General features: G+C 43.8%; 1 protein-coding gene and 1 long non-coding RNA gene across 3 annotated transcripts in view; one reads left to right on the forward strand and one right to left on the reverse strand.

The window, feature by feature from the left end:
• The window catches only part of MDN1 (midasin AAA ATPase 1), a 184,501-nt gene that overhangs the window by 29,032 nt on the left and 130,432 nt on the right, over positions 1-25,037 (reverse strand). The window contains exons 61-82 of one of the 2 annotated variants that reach the window (XM_031667313.1): positions 24,402-24,789; positions 22,766-22,875; positions 21,124-21,829; positions 19,331-19,492; positions 18,527-18,800; positions 17,215-17,450; positions 16,721-16,816; positions 15,986-16,080; positions 15,544-15,665; positions 14,491-14,637; positions 13,559-13,668; positions 12,528-12,601; positions 11,837-12,035; positions 9,299-9,461; positions 7,300-7,446; positions 6,301-6,427; positions 4,818-4,923; positions 4,182-4,297; positions 2,821-3,306; positions 1,984-2,210; positions 1,289-1,453; positions 945-1,105 (exon numbers count right to left, since the gene is read on the reverse strand). In XM_031667313.1, coding sequence (XP_031523173.1) covers positions 945-1,105; positions 1,289-1,453; positions 1,984-2,210; positions 2,821-3,306; positions 4,182-4,297; positions 4,818-4,923; positions 6,301-6,427; positions 7,300-7,446; positions 9,299-9,461; positions 11,837-12,035; positions 12,528-12,601; positions 13,559-13,668; positions 14,491-14,637; positions 15,544-15,665; positions 15,986-16,080; positions 16,721-16,816; positions 17,215-17,450; positions 18,527-18,800; positions 19,331-19,492; positions 21,124-21,829; positions 22,766-22,875; positions 24,402-24,789 — 4,417 coding nt within the window. Of the gene's footprint in view, positions 1-944; positions 1,109-1,288; positions 1,454-1,983; positions 2,211-2,820; positions 3,307-4,181; positions 4,298-4,817; positions 4,924-6,300; positions 6,428-7,299; positions 7,447-9,298; positions 9,462-11,836; positions 12,036-12,527; positions 12,602-13,558; positions 13,669-14,490; positions 14,638-15,543; positions 15,666-15,985; positions 16,081-16,720; positions 16,817-17,214; positions 17,451-18,526; positions 18,801-19,330; positions 19,493-21,123; positions 21,830-22,765; positions 22,876-24,401; positions 24,790-25,037 lie in introns of both variants that reach the window. The other variant, XM_031667312.1, reaches the window with a different exon arrangement.
• Positions 3,303-5,569, forward strand: LOC116275332. The gene is made up of 2 exons (XR_004184350.1): positions 3,303-3,894; positions 4,114-5,569. It is a non-coding gene; the product is annotated as an uncharacterized LOC116275332 (long non-coding RNA).

Below are 25,037 nucleotides of genomic sequence, written 5' to 3' on the forward strand. Positions count from 1 at the left end.
CACAGCTCACTGAGATTTCTTCATTTACATATATCGTCACAAAAGTACAATCTCAAACCAATGTCTCATTTGGCTAACAATGTTGGTTTTTTAAAAATATAATGTTGGCCAGGCACAGTGGCTTATGTCTTTAATCCCAGCACTTTCGGAGGCCAAGGTGGGTAGACTGCTTGAGCCCAGGAGTTCAAGTTCATGTTGCGTGGGCAACATGGCAAAACCCCATTTCTACAAAAAATACCAAACAAAAAAAACAGATAGCCAGAACCCATCTCTATAAAACTTTAAAAATCAGCTGGGCACGGTGGTGCATGCCTATAGTGCCAGCTATTTGGGAGGCTGAGGTGGGAGGATCACCTGAGCCCAGGAGGTCAAGGCTGCAGTGAGCCATGGTCACGCCACCTCTCTCCAGCCTGGACAACAGAATGAGACCATGTCCCAAAATAAAATAAATAATAAAAATAAAATGTTTATAAATAAATTCTGCTGATTGAAAGTTAGCACTGGAGGCAATGCTACAGAATAACATACAATGTTCTGCAAAGTAAGTTGCTTCTCTGGACTTACTGCAAAGACTACAACTGCTTACTCTTCACTTATTGTAGTGGGAATGGTGTTTACATAGGGTGGCCGCTAAGCCTCCGTTGATAACGTCATCTATCAGTAACATCAAATATTTGGGAGTGTGTAAGATATGAAAGAATCCTAATAGATATTCTGAATGGTTAGCATTTCTGCACCTATGCATCTAACAATTAGCTCGCAAGCCCTAAGCTTTTCAAAGCTTGTCGATGACTTTGCACGTATAAATAAAGAGACCAAGTTCTTAGTGATTTTGGCACTGAGGCCTGCTCTGGGACTTATCCACGTGCAGGGAGGTGAAGCCCACTCTGCCTTTGCTCAGTGCATTCTGAAGAGGAAGAAGTTTGTAAAGAACAGTTAGTTACCAGGTGCTTTGCTGCTGTGCCATCCTCACCATACGATTTCAGCCTCTCCAACAGCTCGGAGATGGCAGAAATTATTTTCTGCACATGCAAAGTGCTCACATCGGCCCAGAAGTCATCCTCTAAGAGTTTTGTTAGATGTCCTGATTGCAGTCTCTCAAAGCCTGCTGCCTCATTCATTCAGAGAAAACAACATGATGAATAACAGAAAACAAATCCTTTCATCTCTATCCATGTAGTCATCTGTTTCTAACATCAATCCTTCACTATTTAGCCACAGAAATAAATCATCAAATACAAAAATTAAAACAGGCATGAAACTAATTTCTGCCTGATTTCAGACATACCGTACTCTTCTTGTGGGCTCGCTTGGTCAGTGTTCTCCTCTGTGTTCTCTGCTTTTTCATTCTTGCTTTCTTCTAAGTTCTGGATGGCACAGAGGATGGCTCGGATAGCAATTTCCATTTTCTCTGAAAAATCTTCCACAAATCCTTCGTCCAACATTTGATTTCCTAGCAAGTAACATGGTGTAAAACAAACATACAAACACCAATCATTTGCTTTAGTGCCTCTGGAAATCATTAAAAACACTCATTTCTTGATGAGCCACTGAGTCAAGCTGTGCCAGATACAAAGAAGAGACAAATTCCTTGCCTCGATAAACTTATAAGTTTATTACCTTGTATTAAAAACTTTTTACTAAAATAATGTAAAAAATATGAAAATAACAGTTAAGACAGTATGAATAAACACTAACTTAGTCCAAATATCAGTGCCAAGCTTTTTCAATCTAAGGGAAAACTAACAGACAGTGAGCTGATGCTGCCTTCCTATGTGTGTTACAAAGTATGTAACAGGCATCCAAACAAATGGGGCAAAAAAGTTAAGAGCTGTGGATTTCAACCGCACCTCCCTGCCTCAGAACCCTGGACAGGTACGTGTAGCCCAAAACATAATGTGTCTTTAGGACAATGAGACTTACATCTACAAGACATCATTTCTACAGTGGGCTTCCATTCCCTGACTGAACAATATTCCTTACCTCCTTGGCTACCTGAAGTAAGCAGATGTGTCTTCCAGGTAGTAAAGTCAGCCATGGCTTTACTAATTTCTCCTCTTACATATTCCAGACTTTCAACTAGTGCCATTTGTGAGTCTCTTTGCTCAACCTCCATCCCTGGAAGAATGAACAAGGACTCTAGGCCCTGCAAATGAACTGACACCTGGGACAAGCAACTCAGTGCAGAAGAGCAAACTTCAAAATCTTTCCTGCAACAGAAATGCCACAATGTTGAAAGGAATGCATTACAGTTCCCACAAACACACACCCCTCCCTGCAACCACTATAATATACACAAGGTAGAACTCACCATAGCTGAAGTTTATAGCTAAACACATGCCACAGAGTGCTGTGCAGGTCCACTGAGGAACAGAGGACTGAAGCACAATTATTTTCATAATTTGATTCTATTACTAAACACCTAGGTTTAGTAATGGAATAAATTTAGTAATTTATTCCAATTAATTTATTCCAATAAATGATAAATTTATTCCATTAATAATATTCCATTATCATTAGTCTTTGGTGTGATAGGCTTTTATTTTGGACCACCACAAATAGCAGGATGTGATTTGCTCTCTCTGTGGATTATTTAGGGCTTTGTCTGGCATCCTTTTGCTAACTAAAGTCTCAGAACCTGCAGATGACACTCCCTATCCCCACCCCACCCCATCCCCCAAACTGACAAGTTCCCCAGACTCCAGGACTGTCTAAAAGCTACTGCTTTCTGTTAACACCCTTCCCTTCCCACCCCCAATTTGGATAAGCACAGTAAGAACCTAAGCACACAGAGAAGTGTAAAGACATAGACACACTTACCAAGAATGAAAGAGAGTCTCACAAGACTGCTGCCTAATTTTGTCGATGTCAGCTTTCACTGTTTTAATGGTTTTTAGCATCTCTGTTACTCTCGTAGTTGACTGTTGCCAAAGCTGATCCTGTTTCCGCATCCGGCAACCAGAGGGCAGCTGACTTCCAGGTACTGGAGATGGGTAGCTCAGATTGGAGGGAATTAGGTCTGGTAATACTCCACAAAGTTGTCCCTTGCTAAGTTCTGGTCCTTCCAGGCAGGGGGCAGGAGGCTGCCCCAGTGCCTGGGCATTGCCATGGCCTGGAGCTGGCCCTACACTGGGACAGCACTGGAGGAGCCAGGAGAGCTGCTCGAGCAGGATCTGGCACTGCATGGCCAGGTGCTGCAGGCGCTCGGTCCACTGCTGCACGCCATCCTGAGGAGGGAAGGCCACGGGGTAGGCCAGGGGCCCCATCAGCCTGCTGTGAATCTCTTGCACACAGCTGAGGAGGTTCCTGTACAGAGAAACCCATGGGAAAAACACAATGAATGACACTTTAAACCATGTCACCACATTGTTTGAAAAGAAATTTGTGTTTCTGAACGAGCATGGGTTTTTTTATACAGTCAAGAAGGAAGAATCCCCCAGATAGGTAAAAAGTCTGTTAAAATGCCTCCCAAAGTACTTAAACCCATCCCTCAGTCTTTCAGGAGAAGTATCATGACACAATCACACCACTACAGTGACTTCAACTAGCATTATCTAGTGAATGTGCTGTACTTTGCTACATAAACCCTAATGAATGGAGGAGAAAATACCTGAAGCTAAAGTGAACAGTCTGGAAATACTGTCTCTCAGCCACGAATCCATTCAACAGGTGACAACTTTCCTAACTGTCCTCATGTCTTAATTATCTGTTTCCATTGAGGAGCCTCCATGTATGGCTCAGACTGCCATTTGGGGGATCCCCAAAGCCGAAGTAACAGAAGCTGACTCAAATCTCATCTGTGCCCAAGACTGTCCCACCCTAATACCATGAACACAAGCCTAACTATTGGCCCACATGGACTTTCGGCAATATATATCCTCATTCCAGATACAGGTATAGTTCAGCCATGACAATTTTCACTGCCTGACACAGCCCTGAAATCTCCACAGCTCCATATTCTCAGGAGGTTCAGTCAGAGCACAGAGGGAGAGGGACACTAGAAGCATATCACTGAAAGCAAGGGGCAGAGCTGGGAGAAATCCTACCTGCCTCTTTGGGCCTTAAATTCATTTCACAATTGAGAGCATGTCTTATTCCTCTCCCCATGTGCAGCAACTCTGAGCTGACTTGGATCTAATTCTTCTGAATTCATGCCACAAGCCCAACTCATCGGCTGATACCTGAGGATGATCCACTGCTCACTGAGCATGGTCAGGGAGCGCCGCTGTTGGACGAGCATCTTCATCAAATGTGCTGAGAACCCTCTGCACCGCTCCACGTTGCCCATGCCCATTTCCTGGCAGAAGAAGAAAAAACATGCTGAAGGGGCTGCTGGCAAACACTCACAGATGTGCCTCTAGAAAGTTGTTTCTACTATAAGCATCAGACATGCCACACTCTAGAGGTGACACATTCATTTTTTTGAGCAGTGTTTCTCCAATTATGCTTGCGCCGATCATTGATATTCCATAGACAGGAACTGGATTTAACTCCAAAATGCATTTATTAGTGGTCTTTTCTCAATTCACAAAGGGAAGAAAGATCTAAAGATGGCATTCTCCATTTTAAGTTTTTAATTTTTCTTAAACATTAAGAAAATTTGTCCTGCTGGCAAGTGTAACAGAATTTATTTAAGGTGTTCTCTGATTTTGCACAAAATTATATTGATATTTATTTTAAGTTTAAGGATGTACTGCAAAAAGCTCAGTTCCACTAACAGGCTGTTATCACTTAACAAGGTCTGAGAATGCGACCCTGGGATGAACAGAACAAGAGCTTTCCCTGAGCCCCTGCAAGACTCATGTTCTATCATTTACCTTGGCAGGAGTTGCTAGTGCTGCGTTAAGCCTGGCATGCCGTGCAAGAGAGCGATAAAAATACTTCTGGCATCCATCCCATGAAGACGAGATTTCTGTAAGCAGCCTGGAAAAGATATCAACATCATTTACTTAATTAAAACCACGCTCTCCCACCCCAGATCCTGAAAAACTCAGATACTGGTATATTTGGCCATAACCAAGAGTCAGCTGTCTGAGGTGGTTTACTTCTATTAGGACTCATTCGGTGAGGCACTCATTAGTCCTTTACTTAACTTAGCACTGGAAGTATCATGAGCTGTGGAGATTTCAGGGCTGTGTCAGGCAGTGAAAATTGTCATGGCTGAACTATATCTGTATGGTTTCTTCAATGAATTCTTCCTATCTTGGCAATGGAGGCTAGGGGATCATAAACTCTGATGCCTACAGGGGCCAGGCAAATAACGTAAGAGGACTGAGGACAGCCAAGCACAAAATGATGCATGGCAGTGACAGCTGACCTCAATGTGGGGAAGACACAGGGGTTGCTGAGGGTAAGCTGGAGAGCATGTGTCCTTTCAAAAGGAGGAAACTACTATTCAACTACAGCACTGCTGACCAAATGGGAATGCAAGCCTACTTGGCAAATTTTCCTGAAAACCTGAAAATCCAGAATGCTTATGTAAAATTTCCCTTCTACAATGTTCTGTTGAATTCAAATTTAAAGCCCTGGGAGGGCCAACTGAGCAAATAAAACACACACGTGTACTATACCCAGTTCATGCAAAGCATCATTCACAACATCCTCTGCTGTGCTGTAAATAGAGGTAGCTCTGCCTGTCTCAATAGTGTATAGACTTGCAAATTCAATAACATATTAGAACTTATGAGGAGTGTATGTATATAGAGCAACTAAAAATATACCATTTTCTAATAGATTTCCACATGTATGATCAAATGAAGTGAGTAGACCTCAGGAAAATCAAAAGACAAAAAAAAAAGAAGAAGAATGGAGAGGTGAATGCAAGGAAGAAAGAGAAAGAAAAGAAATTTTTTTTTTTTTTTTTTTGGAGACAGTCTTACTTTGCTATCCAGGCTGGAGTGCAGTGGTGTAATCTCAGCTCACTGCAACCTCTCCACCTCCTGGGTTCAAGCAATACTCCTGCCTCGGCCTCCTGAGTAGCTGGGATTACAGGCATGTGCCACCATACCTGGCTAATATTTTGTATTTTTAGTAGACACAGAGTTTTGCCATGTTGGTCAGGCTGGTCTTGAACTCCTGACCTCAAGTGATCTGCCCACCTCAGACTCCCAAAGTGCTGAGATTACAGGCATGAACCACCGCACCCAGCCTCACACTTTCATTTGAATGTCCATCAGGAGTCACCTCCTGAGCCAGGCACTTTTGGTAGCCACAGTGGTGTTGCTATCCCCACTTTTGCAAATGAGGACAAGTTTTAAATTACTTGTTCCATTTATAAGTAGGGAAAAAAACCAGACAAACCTAGAATCAGCCTCCTGAGTGCTGCTGACGATGGACAATGCGCTCCGGAGATCTAACGGGTGAAGATGAAGCATCTCTTGAGGATTTTTTGAACGGGCCCATGCAAGACCTTTGCGATATGACAAACCTAGGAAATAAACAGCCTTTGTTTAAGCAAAGATGCTTAGGGAGAATGGATGTGCCCCTCTTTCTCTTGCTACTCAAAGCAAAGTCTTCTAAACAGCATGAGAGCTTGTTAGAAATGCAGACTCTCAGGCTGCACCCACACCAACTGAAACAGGATCTGTAGCAGCACTTCCACAAGATTCCCCAGGTGATTCACATGCACGTTCAAGTTTGAGAAGCACTGCTCTCTATGCTATGCAGCAAACAATGGTACAGCATGCAGTGACAGAAATTTTAAAAGTACAGATTCTGCCAGGCGCAGTGCTCACGCCTGTAATCCCAGCACTTTGGGAGGCCGGGGCGGGCAGATCACAAGGTCAGGAGATTGAGACCATCCTGGCTAACACGGTGAAACCCCGTCTCTAGTAAAAATACAAAAATTAGCCAGGCATGGTGTAGACCCAGCTGCTTGGGAGGCTGAGGCAGAAGAATCGCTTGAACCCAGGAGGCAGAGGTTGCAGTGAGCCAAAATCACACCACTGCACTCCAGCCTGGGCAACAGAGTGAGACTCAATCTCAATAACGTAACATAACGTAACATAACGTAACACAACGTAACATAACATAACACAACGTAACATATAACATAACATAAATAAAAATATAGATTCTGAGAAACCTCATACAAAGCGGAAAGTATCTGGGAATCATAGGTGGCTGGTCATAGGATTTTCCTGCATGTGAGTGGAACTCTTAGACATCTGGAAACCTTGCCTGTACCTTCTGTTGTCCACTATCTCAACTGTCTATGGAATTTCCCCCAAATCAGACATGTCATTTCTCTTCCTAAAAGTTGGTGACTACATTTCATTGGGTTTCAAGCGAGAACCTTACCAATTTTTGCAAGGTGTTTAAAGAGGTCTGACAAAGCTCGTTGTTTTTGCATGAGAATGTGCTTGGCTTCTGACCGCTGCTTCTCCTTCTCTGCAGAGGGTTCCACCTTTAAGCTCTGCAGCTCACTCACAGAGGAAATCACTTCACCTGTAAGAGAAAACAAGGTGGGGAGGGGAGACAATAAGAAAATCCCAGGGGTCTGGTAATGTGTTTGTTACCCAACACCAGGGACCTTTTGCAGAACAAAGGCCAAGTATCATTCATCTTTATACCCTGGGTACTTAACATAGTCCCTAGCATTTGGTAAAATCTCATTAAGTGTTTTAACCAAACTGGTCAAGGTGCACGGAAATAGAAAAATAACATACAGGATTTCAAGTCTCTTGACAATAACAACCCAAACAGCAGCAGTCATTCTTTTGTATTTAGGGGTTTTATAATCCATCAAGCAAATGCACTTATTGAGCACCAACTATGTGCAGTGCATTATACTAGAACTTTATAATCACTTGAAGGAAATTTCAGATTAATGTGTGTTGAGTTTCCACTTATAGCTGGTACATGGTAAATTCTCTTTTCATGTGCACAACTTCAGAAGCACCTATTTGTAGCTCCATTTTACAGATTTCAAGAAAGGCTCAGTGAGGTCTAGTCACTATCTGAAGGCCATGTGGTTAATGAGTAGATGAGCCAGGACTTGAACACTGGCCCACCTTACTCCAAAGCCCAAGTTCTTTCTATACAGCACCAAGCTGCCTTCCTGAATACACATGGGTACCAATAACACAAGGGTGCCACCTCCCTGCTGCAGGCAGTGTTATAGGCTGGGTTGTGTCTTCCCTTACCCCTCAATTCACATGTTAAAAGTCCCAACCCCCAGAACTTCAGAATGTGACTATATCTGGAGACAGGGCCTTTAGAAAGGTAATGAAGGTGAAATGAGAATGGGCTCTAATCTAATCTGACTGAAGTCCTTAAAAGAAGAGATCAGGACACAGAACACACAGATGAAGAGTGACCACGGGAGGACACAGTGAGAAGGTGGCCATCTGCAAGCCAAGGAGAGAGGCTTCAGAAGTAATCAACCCGGCTGACACCTTGATCTTGGACTTTTAGCCTCACACTGAAGCCACCCAGTCTGTGGTACTGCATTAAGGCAGCACTACCAGCCAAACATAGGCAGTCACCAGTGAGTACAAGGACACCAAAGACATCAGACTGACAGTGTGGGAGAGTTAGAGGATAAGGGAGGTTTTACATCCCGCAGCACATCCCCTCTCCAGGAGATGCAAATGGATCTGTATTCCACTCACCCCCATCCCCAGGCTTGAGTCACCTTGAGCAACGCTGACAAGTTTTAAAAAAAGAAGAGCTCCCTGAGATTAGATGCAACCTCATTAAAAGAAAGCCAGCCTCACTGACAGCACACTCGCTGCGGGTGGGGGGTAGATGGGGTGAAGGAGGTAGTCAGAGGCTGCCAGGGGCCCAAACATTCTATAAAATTCTGGGCTCCCTTCCCAGCTATTGCTGTGTTACACTATGAGATCTTGGCTCTCACTTTCCCTGAGCAAAGACAGCCTGAGAAATGAAACTGCTGTGCCTCTCTGAAGTGAAGAAAGCAAGAAGATGGGGATGAATCCTCCTCAAATGAGACAACTTTTTGACAGTGGGGACAGCTTAGACACTGGGAAATCCACCTCTGTGCCCCTTTACCCGTACCGCCAACCAACAGGAACTAGTATAGACAAGGCTCTCATAAAAGATGGCACAGTGCCAGGTTACATGAGAGGACGATAATGTGAAAATTACGACTGTGTGTTCTCAGTAGGCTCCTGTTTCTGAGCTCTGTGGGTTTTTAAGCCCACTTGCTTATTCAATCAAATGTTCAGCACTACACAGGATACCAAAAAAGAACACAGGTGCCACATTCTCAGCCCTCCTGTGCCACTGGGGAAAACAGAGAGAAAGATCCACCCTTGACCTGGACGCTGGCACCCACCTGTGAACTGATCGAGGCCCTCCACAAGGCGAGGCAGGGGGCTCTCCTTCATGAACGTCAGACACATCTTCCTCATGCGTTTCCTGAGCTTTGGCAAGCGACGTAGAAGCTCCCCTTCGAAGCCGGAAGGAGCAGCGCCCTGACAGCACTCTGGAATTGTGGCCTGTGAGACAAAGGACAGGTTAGCCTCACTGCCAAGAATGGCAGGCATCATTTTAACCTGCACGGGAATTAAATTTAACTGTTGCACACACAAACACATCCCTAGTTCAGCAAATATTAAATTACCACCATGTCCGAAGTCTCATGAGAACAAATATAGCATCACTAAAATTAAAAGAGACATACTGCGGATATTTAGAAAACCATATTACTGCTCCATATGAGATCACTATAACAGAAGGATCCCCATGCCCCTACATCCAGCAATGCTTGCTATGATAGCCACAAGGAGCCTCCAGTTCTGAATTAAGAACAGAGTAGAATGAATAATGTCATTGATGTCCTCAAGGTGCTGAGCCACTTTGTGTTTCTCAGACACAGTAGCCAGGCGAAACTGGTCCTACTCCTATGACCATTTACCCCTAATTAACAGTTCAAATTTCAGGAATTCAGATTTCTTTCCTTTTTTTTTTTGAGACAGGGTCTGGCTTTGTCACCCAGGCTGAAGTGCAGTGACCTGATCTTGGCTCACTACAACTTCTGCCTCCCAAATAGCTGGGACTGCAGGCATGCATCACCACGCCCTGCTATTTTTTGTATTTTTAATTGAGACAGGGTTTTACCATGTTGGCCAGGCTGGTTTTGAACTCCTGGTCTCAAATGATCCGCCTGCCTTGGCTTCCCAAAGTGCTGGGATTACAGGCATGAGCCACCGCACCCCAGACACAGGAATTCAGATATCATATGAAGGGAAGAGCTTTCGTCCGTCAAGGGCATATTTTAGTTTTTTCCTGAACTTCCTATGTTGTCATTACTAGCAAATCAAAATTGTTGATCAGAATGACAGAAGCAGTGAGCTGACAAATACAGTCAAAAGAAAATAAATTTGGTAGCCATATCATATCTCTGCAGCCATCTTATGGCTATATGTTCAGTTTCTATTATGAGTTTTGAACAACTAAAATAACAAAAATAGCTTAAGGACGTTCATTACTCACTCTGTGAACCTCAGGTAGGAAATACAATAAGAAAACAAAACTAATTACTCTTTAAAAAGTAATTTTTTTCTGGAGAGACAGGGTCTCATGTGTTGCCTCGGCTGGTCTCAAACTCCTGGGCTCAAGTGATCCTCCTGCCTCAGCCTCCCAAGGTGCTGGGATTACAGCCGTGAGCCACTACGCCTACCCAGAAATTACTCTCCTGAAGAGTGCCTTCCAATCCTGGAGCTCCCCACACCCAAGGACATGAAGCAGGAACATCCATTCTATAACAGACCTGCTAACTCAAGATTTATCACTGTTAAATTTTCAGAAATTATGCAAGCCAAATCTTAACTGTTGGTTCTTGAAATTTTGCCATAATGGGAGTATTTACACCACAGTAATCAGCATCTGCTATAAACCAGCACATCATGGCACATATTCACACCCTGCGCAGTAGCTTCCTCATGTGGTAGCCCACAGACAGCTTCAATGGCATATTCTTAAACTGACGCTTCAAATCTTTGCTCATAGCAGATGAAATGTTCACAGGTAAAAGCACAATTATTTCTCACAGGCTGACATTAAATTTTAAGCAGCAAGGCCACGTGCGATGACTCACGCCCATAATCCCAGCTCTTTGGGAGGCAGAGGCAGGGAGGATCACTTAAGACTAAAAGTCCGGCCAGCACAGTGGCTCATACCTGTAACCCCAGCACTTTGGGAGGCCAAGGTGGGCGGATCAGGAGATTCAGATCTTCCTGGCTAACATGGTGAAACCCCATCTCTACTAAAAAATACAAAAAATTAGCCAGGCGTGGTGGCAGAAGCCTGAAGTCCCAGCTACTCGGGAGGCTGAGGCAGGAGAATGGCGTGAACCCAGGAGGCGGAGCTTGCAGTGAGCCAAGATCACGTCACTGCACTCCAGCCTGGGTGACAGAGCAAGACTCCGTCTCAAAAAAAACAAAAAGACTAAAAGTTTGAGACCAGCCTGGGCAACAAAGTGAGACCTCATCTCTACAAAAAATTTAAAAAAAAAATTAGCCGGGCATGGTGGCATGTGCCTGTGGTCCCAGCACTCAGGTGGTTGACGTGGAAGGATCATTTGAGCCCGGGAGGTTGAGACTGCAGTCAGCCATAATCATGCCTAGGCAACAGCGCGAGACTCTGTCTCAAAAAAAAGCAAAAAAAAAAAAAAAACCTTTTACCAACGAGATCAAGATTTTTTGCCTTATTTTGCAGGGAAGTCAGGCAAACAAATACATACTATATATGTCCAAAGAACAAGATTTCAAAGGCATTTTCTTGTCTAGTACTGAGGCATGCCTTGCACATAACACATAGATCCCACTTGACCAGCTTGGGAATAAGCCAGCACTGTCCCACAACCAAGTACCTGCCCAGCTGCTGGTCGAGCTAACAGGGTCTCCCTCAGTGCCCTGTTCAGATTCTGAATGGAAGACGCTTCAACTGCAGCTCCATCTGTTGGCCTGGGCAAAAAGTCAGGCTGTTCTTCCTTGTCGCTCTCCACCAGGGATGACCGGCAGGGTTCACTCAGGACTGCTTCAAATTTCTTCATGAATTTAAAGAGGGTCCTGTCCCCAGGTAATCACAGAGATAAGAAGAAAAAAACTGGATTAGCAAGTGAAGAAATATAAAAAATACATGATCATGCATGCATACATAATTTAATACCCTGTACCTTTTATATACAGTGATCTCCTTAAATATTAATAGTTGTTTTATTTTTAAGAGAAAAAGTATGGCAGTTATTGTTATCCTCCTTTTCTAGAAGAGAAACTAAAGCCAGAAAGAATGGGATTGCTTTGCTCAAAGTATACAGCTAGTGGGTGGCAGAAGACTTGAGACATAGCCTGCTTTGTCTCAAGGCACACCAATCCTTACTGCAGGTAGACTTTGCTCAGAGAAGAGGGTGGTGTTGAAAGCAACATCAAAACAATCAAAGTGTTATTTTTTGAGAAGTTTAACACACTTAATATTAAGTCAGGTTATGGTAACTATGTAGTCTTGCTCCCAACCACACAAAATTCTATTTTGGTTGTCCCCAGTTTTAAAAGACAGATTACCTGTGTGTCTTTTCTACAGATTGTTTAATGGACCAGAAGCTGACATCATTCCACCTGGAAATCTTAACAAATTCCTGTAAGATAAATGATGTTCAAGAAATGGCTTTATAAAGCTACTGTCATTTTGTTTCTTTCTAGATTTCTGTTCAGCAAAGACCAGAGCCCACTCTATCCCAAACACAGGACTGTGTGTCAGTGAACAAGTAAAACAAGTCTAAAAAAGAAACCATGGGCCAGGTGTGGTGGCTCACACCTGTAATTCCAGCACTTTGGGAGGCCACAGTGGGCAGATCACAAGGTCAGGAGATTGAGACCATCCTGGCCAACATGGTGAAACCCCGTCTCTACTAAAAATAGAAAAAACAGCCGGGCTTGGTGGCGTGCGCCTGTAATCCCAGCTACTCAGGAGGCTGAGGCAGAAGAATTGCTTGAACCCAGGAGTCAGAGGCTGCAGTGAGTTGAGATCGTGCCACTGCACTCCTGCCTAGGCAACAGAGTGAGACTCGGTCTCAAAAAACAAAAACAACACGTTTTGGTCTCAAAGTGATTAAAAAAAAAAAAGAGTGCTGCTACAGTCACTAAGTCACCTGACATATACTCCAGCTTAGGAACCGCCAAGTTAGTCATGTCCCTTGTACCATGGTTGGTTCCACAACCACTAGGAATATCAAAAAGAGAAGTCCCTCCTTCCTCCATGGTAATTCAATGGTGTGTGGACCAGCACGCCATGGCATAGCTCTGAGATGGGAGACAGGCCTGGGCAAGACCAGCGGAGCACAAACAGATTTCTGTGGCAGTTCTCTGAGGAGGCTCTGACTGGCCACTCCACCAATCCCTCACACACTCTGCAGGTGACAAAAAAAGTCAATGCCACCGATGTATATATTGCCATCCTCCCTAGCAGTCAGTGGCAATGCTTTCCTGTATTCCCCTAGGTCCCTGCCTCAGTGTTAAATGGACAACAGGGTTAACGAAAGAGAATTTGCTGATTTTGTCCTCCCAAGAGTGATCACAACAGCTGTTCATCTTACTTTAAGTTCTTTTTCTAGGGGGGAACGAAGTTCCACAATTTTGGCCTGGACCCGGTCAAAGAATTGCTTGTAATAATGGTACAAATTCCATAGAACACTGCAAAGTGAATCTGGAAGAAATGAAAAGGAAACAAAAACACCACACTTGCTGCATGTGCTACTGGTGCCAGCTGTGGCCTTCATATTTCAGTGATGATCCTTCCTCATTACTCTCTATGCCATGAGATTACACTGAGTTTCACAGGCATGTTATTTAGGGATCCTGTCTGAGTTTAGCATTTCCCAGAGATGCAGGCTGTCAATACTCCCCTATTTTTCACTTCTGCTTATAACAGATGTGTTTTTGCACTTTTTTTTCTTGAAGATGATGTACTCCTAGGTTCTTCTAAAATCACAATGTCAAATTCTTTCTGTGAATCTTATTGTAGAATCAGCAGAAACTGAGCTTTTTTTAAAAAGATGGCATATTAAGCAGTTCACCTCATATGCTCATTCATGTAGAATCTATACTCATCTTGTAGTGAGACTTTTATCCCAATTGCTGTGGTCAGGGATAGTACTTGACAGCGGGCAGCTTTATGTGCAGTTCCTTGATGGTTGGCAGTGCTTTCACTGGATGAAAGAAACTAATAATGGCCTGGATCAGGCAGCAGCTTAGCAGGACATTTATAGTGTCTAGACAGAGAGATGTGCTGCCTCAACATGCTAGGTCCTGAGATCTTCACCCGGCAATTTACTTCTGCCAGAGCTCACTAGTCATCTGCACCTCATTTTGAATGTTCTTCTCTATATCTAATGTGAATTGTATTAAACATAACTGTGTCTTATTTAAAACCTAGAGTGCAACGAGGCACCTGTCTCATGTAGAAAATTCAAAGCCTAACTCATTTTAGTAATGCAATGTCAAAGGAAAGGAAAAAAAAAATCCTCACCCTTTCCTTCAACCTGTGGCATCAGCAAGACGTGACAATGGAAAACCAGTAACATCTGAAGTCGCACATGGAACTCTCCCAGCGAGGATCCTTCAATAAATGCTTGTAACGTGCTGACCAACAACATCAAGGTCATCTGTTTGTCATCTTTAAAAATTCAAAGAGGAAAATATATATGTTCCTTCGACCATGACTCCCTATTCCTAACGTGCATGCAATCTATTTGGGATACTATGGATGGCCAAGAGGTAGACATCACAATGTGAAACTCTCAAGCAAGGACCATGGCTAAATTCTAAGCTGATTTAAAAGTAGCAGGCCAGGTGTGGTGGCTCATGCCTGTAATCCCAGCACTCTGGGAGGCCAAGGCAGGCAGATCATTTGAGGTAAGGAGTTCAAAACCAGCCTGGCCAACATGGTGAAACCTCGTCTCTACTAAAAATACAAAAATTAGCCAGGCATGGTGGTGGGCACCAGTAATCCCAGCTACTCAGGATGCTGAAGTAGGAGAGAATCGCTTGGGCCTGGGAGGCGGAGGTTGCAGTGAGATGAGATGGCATCACTGTACTCCAGCCTGGGCAACAGAGCAAGACAAAAATAAATAAATATAAACAAAAGTAGCAGCTGCACACAGGGCATATGTTAAATGCACTCACAGCAAAGTATGAAAATGAATTATAAGATGCTTGTCACAAGTATAAAAAAAAAAAGACTGTTCATTCAAGCATATTGGCTACTACCTACCAAAAGGTCAACTTTCAGTTTGACTTCTATCATGAACATAGAGAAGAAGGAAACCTTATCATATGACTGGTTCTCTAGACTTTTGGAGAAGACATTTAAACCTCTCAGACTTTTGTTACTATTCTCTCAGACAAGCACGATTTACAGTTTTCTTGGCTGACCTCTCAGAAATATCATGAAGTCAAATGGGAGGCATTCCCATGAAAGCAATGTAGCAGGAGAAGCGGGAGCAGGAAAATGTTACACTTTACAGCACTCCATTTAGCTGGGAAGCTCTAAGTGGGCAGGAAATGTATTGCCAGGCATTACCTTCCTGTTCTTCTGTTTGTTCCTGCATGTGCTTCTCAAGCATTTGATAGATGGAGAACCAGTGCTTGGTCGATTTCTCAGTGTGGCGCTTCATAGTATTGTCTAAACTCATGGACCAGCAGCTGAAACGAGAAGAAGCCAAGGAGGCATTTAGGGAAACCCATTTGAAATATCTGACACCAGAGATGCAGAGGCTACATGCTCACTATCCTCTCCTCCCAAATGGAGATGGAGGAGCCACCCAGTTTCCTCCCTCAAGAATATATGCTGTTGTCTGGACTGTATTCAGGTGATTTTAATGCCCTACTGTTAACGCTGTGATTAATAACTGAAAAGCACATTCTGTAGCTGTAATACTATATAAATCCTGAAGAAATTTAAACTAGCAAAAAACAAAAGCCCTTACAACCTAAGTTTAGGAGAGGGAAGGACAGTCACTTACTTCAGCTCCAGTTTACGCCACCGAATGATCATCTGACTGATCAAATCAAGATGTTTCCGCAAAGACAAAGTTCGACTTGCATTTTCCTCCCAATCCTAAAGAAACAAAGATAAAATTTACTATGGACATTATTCAATGCCATAATCACCTCCTCCCTCAAGAACATCTTGAACTTTGCTTGACTGAAGACTACTGGGCCGTTAAACAACTTGTACCAATTGCAGGAATGAATTTACAGTGTATCCAGCTTCAAGTTCTTTCTGTTCACATGACAGAACTCCATCAGAGCCAAGTTTAGAGGCTGGCAAAAAAGCACAGTGTTTACAGACTGGAGTCTGAATTTGTGCTGTTTGCTATCTGACCTAGAAGAAAGACATGTGGCCCTTTCCCGTCCAATGGGGAGGCAACAGCTAACTCAGAGGCCATGAGGGCACTGAAGGGGATAGTGTATGTGGGCACTCAGTTGGACTGAAGGCCCACCTGGAAGGCCGGAAGGAGTGCACCCTCATTACCGGTGGATACTGCATCCCACTGGATAAAAGGCAAGGCAGCTAACCCTCACCACAGGGGCAACGGCCTCACTGGCAATGATCTCACCCCATGCCAGAAAAACCAAGGATGTTTATCTTTTTCCAGCCCAAACTATAATTTTCTGTCTAACAACAAAGGTGCCACAAGATACATCTTTTGCCAACTGACCACTAACAAAAATGAGGAAGAGAGGGATTAGCTCACCTGTGCCTTTGCCAGAAGGATCTCTAAGCCATTCAGGAACTTTGAGATGGGACTGGAAAGTGGGAAACTACGAATTCTGTCCACTACAACCAGGAGCTGCAGAAATAAAGATTTGGGTATCTCAGTAGGAATACCAGTGATCCAAAGTCACAGGGTACTGAAGAGAGTCCTGACCAGACGTTTCCCCACAATTCTCTACTTTTAAAACACCTCTGAATAAACAGAGCAACATGGCAACATTTTATTATGTGGTCAGCAACTCCTAACCAACAAATAAAATTAACAGAATCCTCAAACATCATTTATAAAAGAGAAATACAAAACTGGTATGTTCATCCTACAGTTAGTAAGTAGCATCTCATTGAACTGCAGTTCTTTAAGCTTTTGTTTATATGTATGCATGTGCAAGTGGGTGCCCCCAGGGATAATGGTGAGGCTGCATCCTCCTTGCAGATTCAGTACTGTGAGCATTCCTTCCTCAACAGCTGCCCTACCTGTTCAAGCGCTGGGTGTTCTGGCCAGTCCCGCAGCAAGTGACTGACGGCCTCTGAGAAACCTTGAAGCACAGGTTGACACTGCCGGGCTTCTGGAACATTGGGATGCTGGTAGAAGTCATAAGGCCCATCAGGTTTCACCATCAGGTCTGAAGGTACCTCCCCAAAGAGTGTGTTATGGGAGAGGGTGCAGGCCAAAAGTTGGCTTCCCAAGAGTCGGTCATTCAGTTCAACTCCTGTGAAGTTAACATCACGGTAAAGTCAATGAACTCAGTAAGTTGATCCATCAGCATGTCAAAAAGATGTCAGCAACGTGGCCAGGCACAGTGGCTCATGTCTGTAATTCTAGCACTTTGGGAGGCCGAGACAGGTAGATTGCTTGAGGCCAGGAGTTTGAGACCATCCTGGCCAACATGGTGAAACCTCATTTCTACTGAAAATACAAACATTAACCAGACAGGCTTGTGCCTGTAATCCCAATTTCTTGGGAAGCTGAGGCACAAGAATTGCTTGAACCTGGGAGGCAGAGGTTGCAGTGAGCTGAGATTGTGCCACTGCACTCCAGCCTGAGCAACAGAGCAAGACTCTGTCTCAAAAAAATAAATAAATAAATAATCAGCAACAATGAACTAATTGGGGACTGATGAATGCTATTCTCCCCCAAAGCAATACCGGCCTAGAGAACTGTAATCCTAATACCATGGTAGCTACCTGAAGCTCTCAAGTTTCTAGAATACACAAAGGAAGTCAGAAACTGCCTAGGTATAAACAAAATGGTGTAGGGGTTAATTCACTGCATCCAAATTCCCAGTTTTTATACCTATTCTAGGGAAACAGAAAGGAAACTTAAAGCCTCCTTCCTACTTGTATGAAATAATGCCATGAAATCACGTAGGAAACTGCACTGAACCAACTATTAAACCATATTCCACGAGACTGGTTGCTCCCAGGTATATATTATTTCATTTGAAAAGCACTAACGCTATTTGACAGAAAGCAGAAATAATGCTAAGGAAAACACACACACACACACACACTCTCTTATCCTTATTAATCCCTTCCCCCAAAGGATTGAAACAATAAAAATCCATCTTTTTCTTGACCCATTTGTACACTCATGAAAATCCATCTTATTACAGAATCCTAAATCAATTTTCTTGAATCAGCTTAAGTTCTTTAAGCCAAGGAAACTCCAATAAGGAATTATGCGAAAACAGGAAATTCGTGAGTGTGATTGTTACAGAAGTAGCAACAGCATCTATTTGCATTTGCTTTGATTTCCCAACTGCATAACAAAAGTAAAGTACTATACCCATCAGGGGGTAGAAGTGTGTCACAAGTGATGCCCCAGTCTGATAGCAAGACAGAAACAGGCTGAGGTAATGCTTTGCTTCATGTGGCGGCAGAGTCTGTTGATACCAGAGGGATCGAGCAAAGTTGAGACATAACTGCTGGTGTATCAGCATTACCGCCTGCATTGAATTCTGGGAGAGGAGAGCTGGATTTGTGGCTGCTTCCTCTTCTTGCCCATCTGAAGTTCCTTTGTTCTCCTCTAACGTTGGCTGTACCAAAATATCTGCAAAGTCCTATAAATAGCATTAGAGCAATTGAACTTTTAAAAATCAGAATCTACTTCTAATCAGACTAAAAGGAAGAAAGAAAAAAACATAAGAATGATTGAGAAAATGACATAGGACTAATATATGTATTAAAATATATTTTAAAAGACTACAGGCTGGGCACAGTGGCTCACACCTGTAATCCCTGTGCTTTGGGAGGCCGAGGCGGGAGGATCACTTGAGGTCAGGAGTTTGAGACAGCCTGGGCGAAATACTGAGACCCTGTCTCTGTAAAAAATATAAAAACTGGCAGGGTGTGGTAGCATGCGCATGCAGTCATAGCTACTTGGGAGGATTGTTTGAGCCCAGGAGTTTCAGGCTGCAGTGAGCTATGATTGCACCACTGTACTCCAGCCTAGGAGACAGAGCAAGACCCAGTCTCTAAAATACATACATATAGAGAGACAGAAAGAGAGAGAGAGAGAAAGCCATCAGAGGGAATGTATATGGCATCAAGGGAATTCATTCCAAAACAAACCCTGCCACCACTGTCCTACCTTTTCATGCAGGGGGAACTGTTTTCTGAACTCCCGTTCTTCCTCCTCTTCTTCGCTCAGGGTTGTCCTAGAATTCCTGCTCCTGTATCTATATAGGCTGCTTTCCTGCTCAGCCTTCTCTTGGGCTATGCGTTCCTGCTCATCCCACTCATTGATGATTTCCTGAAAGTCACATAGACAGAAGCTGAGCTTTCCTTGCTGAGGCACTCACAAAGGGAAGATTTGCTATTAATTTCTTGTGAAAATGAAAGTATCATGACTCAAAAACAAATAAAAGCCAACATCCAAGAACTAAATTCCATGTAATAAAGAGCAAATGGGTTTTGTTTTCCAAGTGTGTAGCCTCAGCAACCAGTTTCCTAAATTCCCCCTGCTGTATCATTGTAATTTTGAAGGTGTAAAACTTGCCACAGTACAGCTAATGGGAACTTCCTGTCAAGAGATAAAGGTGCTTTGTAACAAGGACCGACTCAGGGTTGGCCATGAAAGGGCTGTGGTTCAGACAGCACTTGGGTGGCACCCCAAGGAGCTGGCCAAGGGGTTCAGAAAAGAAACACTTAGACTAGGGACTGGGTGGTCAAAGGGCACCAATCAGGCAAAACTGGAATGTGTCTTACCAGACACTTCTGAAATTCCCTACCACTTCTAAGATTTTAGATCTTTAAACTGGCAAAAACTGTAAATTAAAGAACCATCCAGTACTGCTGAGGTTGAGGAAATAAGCACCCACCATCTAGGAAGGTAATTTGCATGTAAAGCCTAAGAAGTGTGTTTAGTCTTTGTCCCAGCAATCCTGAGCTCTAAAATTTGTATCCAAATATATAGCTGTGAGACTATTTACTGTGGCATTGGGTTTTTTTTTTAATTTTGGGGGGGGGGGCGGGGCAAAATAGTAAAAAGTATTAAAAAGTATATACAAATGTAAATGTTCAATGATAGGAAAATAGTTAAATTACTTGTGGCATAAACATACAATAGAATACTTGGCAGTCACTAAATATGAAGCAGGTGAAGAATACAGAATAACAGAAAAATAATCACTATACATGAAGTTTTTTAAACCAAATAGAGTTATCAAATAGAATAAACTTTATTAGTGGTTTGTTGTACATTTTGTGGCAATTTAAGGACATGTCTCAGGGGCTCGGCGGGGGATTAGAATCTACCTCAACTGGAGCAACTCTTTTTTTCTGTCAATTATGCTAAGATTTGTATTTTTTAAAAGCTGCTGCTACTAAAAAAAAAAAATTTGTAAGCCACTGGAACAAATTTTTAAAAATTTAGAGTGTCATAGACATACAGCTACAGGTAAATATTAATATATATACACACACACAAGCAAGCCTGGAATGGGATACCTGATATGTTAGCACCATTTATACCGCTTTAAGTGGTAGGATCATGAGAAATTTTAGTATTCTCTTAATTGCATACAATGAGAACAAATTACTTTTATTAATAAGGGAACATCTTAATGCAAGTTGACGTAAGTATCTGGCAAAATTACCATCAACAAAATCAAAAGACAACTGACAAACTGGGAGAAAACATGTGTAGTGTATAAAAAAGGGTGCTCTCATTTTTTTTTTTTAATCTCTTAAAAATTGAGAGGCAAAGGTCCCCAAACACGATAGGTAAACAGAGAAAAAGAAGGAACAGAACACAGAATGCCCACGCCCCAACGACACTACCTGTGCATCTACTAGGCATGCTAATGTCCTGCAGGCTGCCCTGCTATGAACCTGACTCTCTGCAGGAGGGAGGGCAGGGCAGGCCTCCCAGAGATGGCTCACCTGACACACATGTCTGAAGAGCTGCAGGGCCCTCTGGTCCAACTCTCCTTTGCATAACACATGGGAGCGCAGGTAAAGGAGAGCATTCATCAGCAGCTGCTCCCGAGTGGGACAGGCTTTCTGGCCCTTGCCTTCCAGCTCCTTTCCTCCTGAGCACTTGATGATTAGCTTCCCAAGGCCTCGTAGAACCTCCTCAGATTTCACAGAGCACAAAGTGTCTGCATGAGCATAGTAAGTGGGGAAGGTGGGGCCCACCGATGGGAAAGCCAGCAAGGCTGTGGCCAGGGTCCCCAGCCTGTCTGCACCAACCATACTGCTGTAGAGTGAGGTGTGGAGCTCATAGGCCACCAGCCTCATGCCATGTTGTAACTGCAATATGGATGCCTGCAGTGGGCTCACGGCATCTGGATAGAAGGTATACTCCTCTGCCAGCCGCTTCCGGAACTGGTGGTGTGACTGCTGCCAAGAGGCCTCCTCCTTTAGAAGGCTGTGGGCTACTTGGGCAGACCGTGGCCCATCCAGGTGGAGGGCCTGCAGGAGCCGTGTGAGCAGATCCTGAACGGCAGGGGCCTTGGCGATACTAGTGACGTAGTGGTGGATCTCCTGCACCAGGGACTCGTAAGCAGGCAGCTGGGGTCTGAAGGCCTGTTTCTTCAACAGGTGACAGGTTAAATTATCCAGCCGATCCATCCTTTGGCGCAGCAGCCTAAAGTGAAATTAACACAATATGCAAATTATGTCAGAAGAAGAGCAGCAAATCTAGATTGGATCCTCAGCTAGGAAAACAGAAGGAAGAAATATCAGCTGCTGCTAAATAGTATTTGCAATATCATCTCAGTTGTGATAATAATACCGACAGTTAATGAAAATGGATAACATTTACATAGCAGTTACTGTGTCATGTATGTTGCTGGTGCTCAGATGCATATCTTACTGACGCCTCATCATGACTCACTGGAGTAGATAACTACAATTATTCTTCTTATGCTGATATGGGACACTGAGATGTAAGGCATTAAGTGATCTACCCAACGTCTAAAACCAAAGGTCAGGAGTAGGACTGGAACTCAGAACCTACTAGACTATACAGGCTGAGCATCCCAAATCCAAATATCCAAAATGCGCCCAACTTTTTGACTGCCAGTCAATATGACACTTAAAGAAAATGCTCATTAGAATATTTTGGATTCCAGATTTTCAGACCTGGCATGCTCAACTGGTATAAATATTCTAAAATCTGAAGAAAAAAACAAACCCCAAATCCAAAACACTTCTGGTCCTAGGCATTTTGGATAAGGAATCCCCAACCTGTATCGTATTTCCTAATAACAGACCTATAGCCAAGAATAGCAGAGAAATACAGTGCATACCATCACACCCCACTTCTTCTATGCTGAGACTAAGTTTTGGCTTCAAACATCTTAGTCCCATGCGAACACACGCCTTGAATAGCCCCCCTCCCCTCCTTTCACAAGGCATCTATTTTTCCTGACTATAAACAAGGCTTTGGGATCTAATTACTAATGTAGTTTAGAGGTGTGTATTATCACTTCTACTCACACCATAATTACATTGCAAAGGTCAACTCCATCAAAAGGACAGTCAATAATCCCCGAAACAAATAATCACTTTGCTGTGTTACCTGACGTGAGGATGAGAGTAGCTGACAACGACTTCATCTTCCAGGTCTCTTCCAGTCTGCAGCTGGGATGACAGGTTCCGGGTCTTCCATTCACACTGCAGTTGGTGTAACTAATGGAAAAGAGAGAAACTAGTCAACTGTGTCCCAGCTATGACCATGCACATGAGGACAATGTTCTGGGGACATGTAGAGGAACAAGATGGAAGGAATCTGGGTTCCTGAATGACCCAAGGAGAGGTGGCTCTGCTCCATTAATCTAGACCATTCACATCAGAGTTGTGAGGGGAAAGAAACAATCTTATTTACACCACTGAATTTTTCAGTCTCTCTGCTATAAGAGCTTAGCCTTCACTCCAACTAATATAATTTTCCTTCTTCAAAATATGTACTAACGTACCATTATCTTAATGTATTTAGTTCCTGAACTTGGTTCAAAACTTCAAATAGCAAGAGATACCACATTACCCAAATCAACTTGATTCTTTTTTAAGACAGGTTCTCAGCCTGTAGCCCAGATGGAGTGCAGTGGTGCAATCATGGCTCACCAAACCCTTGACCCCCCACCACCCAGGCTCAAGTGATCATCCTGCTTTAGCCTCGGGAGTAGCTGGTACTACAAACACATGCCACCACACCCAGCTTTTTTTGTTTTGCTTTTTTTGTAGACAGGGATCTTACTATGTTGTTGCCCAGTTAGTCTCGAACTCCTGGGCTCAAGTGCTCCTCCCACTTCAGCCCCTCAAAGTGCTGCGATTACAGGGTGAGGCCACCACATCTAGCCTCTACTTGATTCTTGAGTTTTGGATAGCAAGCACCAATAAGTTCAAAATTCCTAGGACACAGGGATACTATATTCTATCTAAAGAAATATCCAAATCCAGCTCCTTTCCTCCTGAGCACTTGATGATTAGCTTCCCAAGACCTCGTAGAACCTCCTCAGATTTCACAAGAGCACAAAGTGTCTCTCACAGAGCACAGGCATGGTGGCTCACGCCTGTAATCCCACCACTTTGGGAGGCCAAGGCGGGTGGATCACTTGAGGTCAGGAGTTCAAGACCAGCCTGGCCAAGATGGTGAAACCTCGTCCCTACTAAAAATACAAAAATTAGCCAGGCGTGGTGGCAGGTTCTTGTAATCCCAGCTACTCGGAAGGCTGAAGCAGAGAATTGCTTGAACCCAGGAGGCGAAGGTTACAGTGAGCCGAGATCGTGCCACTGCACTCCTGCCTGGACGACAAAGCCAGGCTCCGTTTCAAAAACAAACAAACAAACAAACCGAAACAAAAACCCAAATACCCAAAATGGAGCTCAGGTAGAGAGAGTCCAGAGACAGTGAGAGATGCCACTATTTCTGACAATGGCTCGGGTTTTCTACCTGCCTTCTGCCCATTGCACCTATTGGCACAGACCTCAGAACCTTAGGAAGGGCTCCTCCCAGAGCCTGAGTATAGTCAGGGGAACTCTCAAAGGGGAAAATACAGTCTCTCAAACAGACTCGTGGGAAGTCACAAGGCAGCTTATGCAATATCATGCTTCTGATGATCTGAGCACCCAAGAGGGAATAAAAGGAGTAATACAATAAGCAAACCCAGCACGTCAGTGAAGGAGCCCATGCTCCAAACTCTTGCCTTCCATACCTCTTCCTTGGCATAATTGAGCTTGTACTCCCTCTTCACCGCAGGGTCAAAGCGTGCCTGGGGAAGCCATGTCTGAATTTGGAGCAAGCCAAGGCTCACCCAGAGGCTCCCACGCTGGGCTGGCTCAGGCAGGCTCCTCTTACTCTCCCCTTCACCAAAAAGGTGGTGCAGGGAGGTGAGCAATTGGCAGATCAGTTCCTTGGGCAGCGCCTCCTGACCAGCCAGGTCCCCAAGTGTCTGGCCCACATGCTGGAAGGCCTGGCTGCTCCCAAGCAGCAGCTGCTCACAGTTCTGCATGTACTCCTGCCGCCGGGACTCTGGTAGCAGCTCTACTAGGCCTGCCAGGTGCCGGAACAGCACCTGCCCCTGGAGTTGGGAATCCGTGCGTCTGTGGGGACAATAAGAAAGCAGTGAAAGGTTTGCAATGTATCAAAAAGCATTCCTTTTCATACACCATAATTCTCTCAAGAAATGATAACCACAGAACGCAGCATCAATATGTGGAGGTGAATTTCTGTTCTCACATGGTCTTATTTGGTTTACTAAGTTCACCCTCTTGATCACAATACGCTTAAAACTGACAGACGAACCAGCCAGCTCATGGTAGCCTGAAAACATGCTGATTCAGGCAGAAAA

The sequence above is a fragment of the Papio anubis genome, chromosome 6 (genome assembly GCF_008728515.1).
Source record: "Papio anubis isolate 15944 chromosome 6, Panubis1.0, whole genome shotgun sequence".
Lineage (NCBI taxonomy): Eukaryota > Metazoa > Chordata > Mammalia > Primates > Cercopithecidae > Papio > Papio anubis.